Below are 6,809 nucleotides of genomic sequence, written 5' to 3'. Positions count from 1 at the left end.
ATTCTTTTTCTCGGCCTGTCGGCCTCGGATCGCTCCACTTCACAACCGACCTTCCCCTTGCTCCGTCCGTCTCCCGCTCACTCATTCTCGCTCTCTTCCTCGTCTCGCCGGCGAGCTGCTGTGCTTCCGATCGAGCCCGAGCTATTTCTCCTCCCTGCTCTCCCAGTCGGTCCACACGTCGAGACGCTGCTGCTCTTGCTAGAGCCCGACTGCTGCTCTCTGCCTCCCCGTCGAAATTGATCTGCCCGTGCTCAAGCCCGAGCTTAGCTGCTGCTGCTCCCTCCCCTCCCAGGCGGTGAGCTGCTGCTGTTCACTCCACCTTCACTGATTCCCCCCTCTCTCTAATAGTTTACTTTTAGTCAATTCGATTGTGGATTAGCTGATAGTGCCGCTGTTGGTCAATTTTTCATGGTTGTAGCTGATTGTTTTCCTTCCACATTCACTTATTTCCCTCACCTCCACCTTCACTTATTTCAAAGATGAGAAGAGAGTATTCGAAATGCAGTGATGAAGTCGATCTCGGATATGGATTTATTGATGTTCAGTTATTTGTTTTTGGATTGGATAATATGCGTTGGAATTTATTGAATTGGATGATGTATTGGCTACGTTGAACGTAGATCGATGTTGAAGTTGATCCACTTGAACTTTTGGTTTGATGAGCAGTCTTTTTTTTTTTGAATTTATTTTTGTTGCGGCAGTAGGAGTAGTTCTTCGCCTGAGATGAATGAGCATTTCCTTTTTCTTTTTTCTTCTTTAGTATTCTTCGTATCAAACAGGTCGGGCCAGGTCTGACCTGAGCTGCCCAAGGTCTGATTAGTGCCAAGGCAGGGGCCGGATGCCCGTCAGCCTCCTTGTACAGCCCTTTTTACTTTGTTTCCTTCTTTCTTTTTCCGTTTTGTCGCTTTACGTGATGCTCTTTCTTATTGGGTAAAACCTCCGTTCCATGCCTCTTTTGCCATGAATTTGTAGCTGTTCGTGTGATCATCCTCCTTATCGCGACGCATAACAACTGCTCGATGAAATGCTCGCATTTGAAACTGAGCAGAAATTCAAATTCGACAAAGTTCTGCTCGTTGTTCGTTTACGTAGTACATACTGAATAATAGTGAGTAAGCAGTGCACATTGATGTAATACATCCACTGGATGATAGACCAATACTTGCAAACTGAGAAAATGCATACGTGCTTCCGTGCTTATTCGCACATTATTGGCATACATATTCTTGTATTTATGTTCACAAAACATGCATTACGAAGATGGATATTTGACTGTGCTATATTGTAACAGGCTGCAGAGGACGTAATACTAGAACCACAGATCATAAGATGCCGACAGGCTTAAGGAAGGAATAGTTGGAGCGAAAACCAGAAATGTTGAGAAGTGCCCAGCGACAGCAGCAACTGCAGAGCTCCATCTGCGCTGTCTGTTGGTTGTCCACCACCGATGTTAAGAGCAAGTACTCTATGGAGTTTTGCTCGTACACTGTTACACCACCCATCAAGCCATGGCCTCAACGCCTGTACCCCAAGCGGCTGGTCTCGATGATCAGCCGCCAGCAGAACCTGGACCTCGCCCTCCAAATCTTCGACTACGCTGGCAAGTACCATCCTGGGGGCTTCTCCCACAACTACGACACCTACCTCGCTATCGTACAGCGCCTCTCCCGGGCCCGAGCTTTCGGGCCCATGGAGACACTCCTCTCTCAGCTGAGGCTCTCTGGCCTCAAGTGTGGCGAGAGCATCTTCATCTTCGTCATCCGCAGCTACGGCCTTGCGGGCAAGCCCAAGTCTGCCCTCCGCACCTTCCTTGGCATCCGCAGTTTCAATGTCCAGCGCTCTGTCAGGTCCCTGAACACCCTCCTTAATGCGCTCATCCAGAACAAACACTTCGACTGGGTGCCCATCATCTTCAAGAATGCCACGTCCAAGTTTGGGGTGGTCCCCAATGTCTTCACATGCAACATCTTGATCAAGGCTCACTGCAACAAAGGCGATGTTGAGGGCGCCTTGAAGGTTCGTGATGAGATGCCTGCCATGGGTATCATCCCAAATGTGATCACTCATACCACTATCCTAGGTGGTTACGTGTTCCGCAGGGACATGAAGGGTGCTGAGAGGGTGTTTGGTGAAATTTTGGATGCTGGGTGGGTGCCTGATCCCACCACTTATACGATCTTGATGGATGGGTATTGCAGGTTAGGAAGGCTAGTGGATGCGATTAAGGTGATGGATGATATGGAGGAGAGCGGGGTACAGCCTAATGATGTTACCTACGGGGTCATGATCGAGGCTTACTGCAAAGAGAAGAAAGCAGGTGAGGCACGTAACTTGCTGGAGGATATGCTTCAAAAAAAGTACATGCCGAGCTCGGCTCTCTGTTGCAAAGTCATTGACGTGCTGTGTGAGGGAGGAAAGGTCAGTGAGGCATTGGACTTGTGGAGACAGCTCCTGAACAAGAACTGCATGCCTGACAATGCCACTTCGAGCACCCTCATCCACTGGCTTTGCAAGGAAGGGAAGGTTCAGGAGGCCAAGAAGCTGTTTTATGAGTTCGAGAAGGGCTCTGTACCTAGCTTGCTGACTTACAATACGCTCATTGGAGGACTTTGCGAGAGTGGTGAGCTGTCTGAGGCTGGGAGGCTGTGGGATGACATGGTGGAGAAAGGCCACATCCCCAATACTTTCACATATAACATGCTGATTAGAGGGTTCTGTAGGTCTGGTAATGTGAAGGAAGGGATGAGGATTCTGGAGGAGATGATGGAGAAAGGGTGCACCCCTAATCGAGCCACCTACACCATACTCTCTGAGGCCCTATGCCGTTGTTCATGTGAACCAGGAGAAATCTCGAGATTCCTTACAATGGCCATTCCTTGTGGGATAGTTGACGAGGATTGCTGGGTTCTTTTCTTGGGCAAGGTTATTACTCAGATGGATGGCAGCGAAGGTGTTCTCCACGGAATATTGTTGGAGCATAATGCTACTTAGGTTAGGTATTCTATTCTTCATCAGGAGGCTGATCAAATTCAGATCCACTGCAACCAATCATATGCATAGGACATGATACAAGTTCACAATGAAATTCCCACAATTCTTTCTTTCGAATCTTGCAAGTAGGTTTAGAACATAAGTTTTCATACTACAAACCTGATGGAAATAGAAGACTTTGAGATGAAGAGTCTGTTTTTCTACCATACAAAGCTGTTGTTGGAAATAAAAGATTCTTTGAGAATTTTCCACGGCTGGACTTTCTCATATTGTACAGGAGCAAAAGGTCCCTTTCATAGGAGAAACAAAAGATATGGCATTTTCTGGTAATATGCTTTGGAGGTACTTATCAGATCTCAAGTCCACTTCAGTATAGTGTAATAGAGCCACAAATCCAGATCAATTCGCTTTGCCCTTTTGACATTTTAATGAATCCCTGATAAATCTTTCCTCTTTAGAGGATTTATGCTATTGTATTTAGCTTTGGTTACAGGCGAGTAGTTGAACTGCCATTGTGGTCCAATTACAATTTACACCTTAAGTGTCATTCTTTGTTACCTTTTGTAGACAGGGAGATATTCGATGACATTGACCCACAATAGTCTCAGATGTACGATGACCTTCACCTGACATTTGGAGCTGAGCCACACCGAAGGATGATGTGAATGGGCTCTCCATTACAAGCAGCACACTGGCCTCAATGAAAGGTTTCTTATCATTTATTTATTTATTTATTTTAGTGAAGGTGATAATTGAGGTAATCACGAACTTTTGTGATAAGTTTCCGTGGATAGGGAGCCAACTTAAAGTTTCAAGTCACTGTGCTAAGGATAACTTCATTGTGTACTCGAATGATGATGATCGATCAGAGTTACATTAGTGGATAGATTTTGGCATACTTATCTTCTAATGACACTTCTTCATCCTTCTTGATAGCATGTTCTGCTGCTATTACTCAAATATTTTATTGATGGTGATACGTTTTGTTTTGAACTTGTGTGTCAGCTAGAAAAAAGTAAGGGTAAGTCTTTTGAATCAAACAGTTTTTCAATTTTTATTATCCCATTTATTGAAACTTTCATGCCTTCCCTTATACTAATATTCATGATAGGTAGATTGGGATCAACAAATAGGAAGATATTTGCTTTACTGTGATTTAGGACAGACTATTACCCAAATTAAAACTATTCGAGTTTAGAGAACAAGGACGGTGTAGTGTCATGCGTGCTCACTTTAAATCAAGAGGTTCCATGATGTATTCTAACTAATGGGACTGGTACCCCTTTATCTTCCTTTATTAGACCAATGAATTCCCCTCGTAACCCAAAAAAACATCGAGTTCAACGTAAAGTTCTCCCATACAATTGCATATGCTTTTACCTTTGAACGCACTCTGGTAGGACCCCGAACTTCATTGTTATGGTACTTTTTTCTCGAATGAATTTATACTTAGTAATGAGACCAGCTTATATAATTTTGCTTTTATTTTGCTAAGCTTTGCTTGAACATGAGAACTTATATTTGATCATCACAATTTTTAATTTTCTTCATTTGCTGCAGGTTGACATCTTTATCTTGCTGATGGGAAGTTATATGAGATAAACAATGCATGGACCATAAGCGAGCCTCCTGGTACAATCCCGGGTCATTCTAAACAAAATATTGTCCAAGTTCTAGAAAATTGTTTTGAATGGATTCTCCTAACCTTCGGATACCAATAGGTTTCAATGTTTGGAATCTCATATTAGTTACTCGTCAGGTTATTTTGTACGCCAACTAGAAGATTTCACATGTAATTTCTTATTCACGTGAAGTACGGAAAAAAATTGTGTTTACCGCATGAATTTTGATTATAATGCATAGAAATGAACTTCTTTTCCTTTGTCTTCAATGTATATATATGCAATAACATTTTTTATTCACCTCATCACACCAATATTGTTCTCATTAACACTAATGCTACGTCTCTTTCGCCGTAATGGAAATAGTTGTGAATTGAATATTTAGGGAATATGAATTAGTAAGTAATAGATTGAAGATTGCATTTAAACATATTTGTTTGGTTGGATGTTGTAATATGAGAAATATGAATTGCAATTCTCAAATTTGGGTTCAAAGACTTGATAGGTTTTGAATAAAAATATAAAACTACTCTTCCTATACAAAGAAGGAAATGCCCAATAAATATTAACAGTTTATTTATTAAAAATAAATATTATATCTTATTTATTTAAAATATAAAAATCGAACAAAAAAAACGTTTTTATCTATAAAAAAAAGGAGACAGAACGATTTCCTGATTTTCCGGAGCCTAGAGCTCCAGCAAGCCAAGGGGCTCGCGAGCCACGCCCAGGGCTCGGACCCCATGGTTGGGTTTCGAGTTGGGGTTGCGAACCCAGCCATGGGGCTCACAGCCCTAGGCGTGGCTCGGGGCTCTTGCTGCTCGAGGAGCTCAAACCCTCCGTGAGCCCTCTGAGCCCTACCTAGCTCGGTGAGGCTAGATTGGCCGGATCTGGCTTCGCTAGCTCGAGGGCAGGCAGGAGGATGTCTCTGTTTCGTCGGAGGTGGAAATGCGATGGTGGATGACGAGGAGGATTGGTGGCAAAGAGATGGTTCGTTTGGAAAATTTGAACAATAGTTGAGGGTAACTTGGTCATTTCATTCCTATCACGTATGCATATTACCTATATTACATGCAGGGAGGTAATATCTAATGCATAGATCGGAGGAAGAGTAAATAGAGACCACAATGTTGGCCCCTCGTTGATTATTGACAAGATGGTCAAGCTACTCCCCTAGAGAAAATTTAGGAATGACTCGCATAACATCAGGAATATCCAAAACAAAAGCAATATTGACATGGCCACTTGCCCCTCAATCCTTATTGAATGGACCCTCGGACTGAGCACTGCTTCCCTACTCAAGATCTTTCATCTTAAAGATCTCCCACAAAACATGACTATCCTAGAAAGTCAAAATCAATCAATCTATCTTTGCTTAGTCATAAAACACTACAATGGTTACCATTGCTTTTTATTTATAGATCAAGGTATCAGGACCTAGGACATGCCACGAGCGACTAATTGTTAGTATTGCCAAGCGTTTGCTCATACAACAACCAGTTTGTGAGTCCTGCAAGACCCTCATCGTCTCCGTGGAAAACTAGGCTTTGAGCTCTATCTCTTCCTTTCCTCTACCAAAAAACTACTCCAGGTCAAGTGTCTTGCCTGGTCCTGGTCTGCATATTTCCTATCTTGAGCATAAAAAGGTCCTTCTCCGTGTGTTCAAGCAAGCCACCTGTACAAACGAGATGATATAACGAGATGGTAAACATTAAAACTTAGGTTCATGGGGCAAAAAATAGTGAGTACAAATGAGTTTGCGAATCATTGGGAAGTTTCGCTTTGATCGAATTCGTAGATCCCAATCCCAGTTACGGCCTCAAAAGTTAATCTCGTGCCCTAAGACTTTGTGTTGCGATAATCATACACCCTAACTCCTCGTCCATTTGGTTGAAAATGAATGCCAGGAGGGAGGATCCTGACTGCCATAGTGGTAAATCAACAAATCAATCTTCTAATATCACCTTCAATTAGATGAATGAAATAAACGAATTAAGCAAGCAAAACTAACCCATTGATTCTATCAAGTACACCATAATACTGTGATGGTTAATTTCCATGCTTCCTTCATTTATTTCCATTCAATTACTTGAAAGTGATTTCAGGAGTGTTGTGTTACATTGCTGATTTATTTAGTATTATAGATAAAAGCATCTTTCGGGAACACAGTGGCAGCCGAGATGCCTCCCCCTGACT

At 42.8% G+C, this 6,809-nt stretch overlaps 1 protein-coding gene across 3 annotated transcripts; it reads left to right on the top strand.

The window, feature by feature from the left end:
• On the top strand, positions 1-4,882 carry LOC116214228 (pentatricopeptide repeat-containing protein At5g16420, mitochondrial). Of its 3 annotated transcripts, none has more exons than XM_031549593.1 (4): positions 1-295; positions 1,292-2,991; positions 3,600-3,698; positions 4,552-4,882. In XM_031549593.1, the coding sequence occupies exon 2, from the start codon at positions 1,375-1,377 to the stop codon at positions 2,989-2,991; it is 1,617 nt and encodes a 538-aa protein (XP_031405453.1). In that variant the 5' UTR covers positions 1-295; positions 1,292-1,374; the 3' UTR covers positions 3,600-3,698; positions 4,552-4,882. The 3 variants fall into 3 exon arrangements, with proteins under 3 accessions (XP_031405453.1, XP_031405452.1, XP_031405451.1); XM_031549592.1 differs by having other exon boundaries at positions 2-295; positions 3,559-3,698; XM_031549591.1 differs by having other exon boundaries at positions 2-295; positions 1,292-3,333; positions 3,559-3,698.
• Positions 4,883-6,809: the final 1,927 nt, after the last annotated feature.

Source organism: Punica granatum, chromosome 7 (assembly GCF_007655135.1).
Source record: "Punica granatum isolate Tunisia-2019 chromosome 7, ASM765513v2, whole genome shotgun sequence".
In the NCBI taxonomy this organism is placed as follows: domain Eukaryota; kingdom Viridiplantae; phylum Streptophyta; class Magnoliopsida; order Myrtales; family Lythraceae; genus Punica; species Punica granatum.
Note: the sequence above shows the minus strand (reverse complement) of the source record. Positions and strands in the feature narration are given on the sequence as shown.

Excerpts from the sequence above, each read along its gene's own strand:
- LOC116214228 (XM_031549593.1), top strand. The coding sequence starts at position 1,375 with ATGTTGAGAAGTGCCCAGCGACAGCAGCAACTGCAGAGCTCCATCTGC.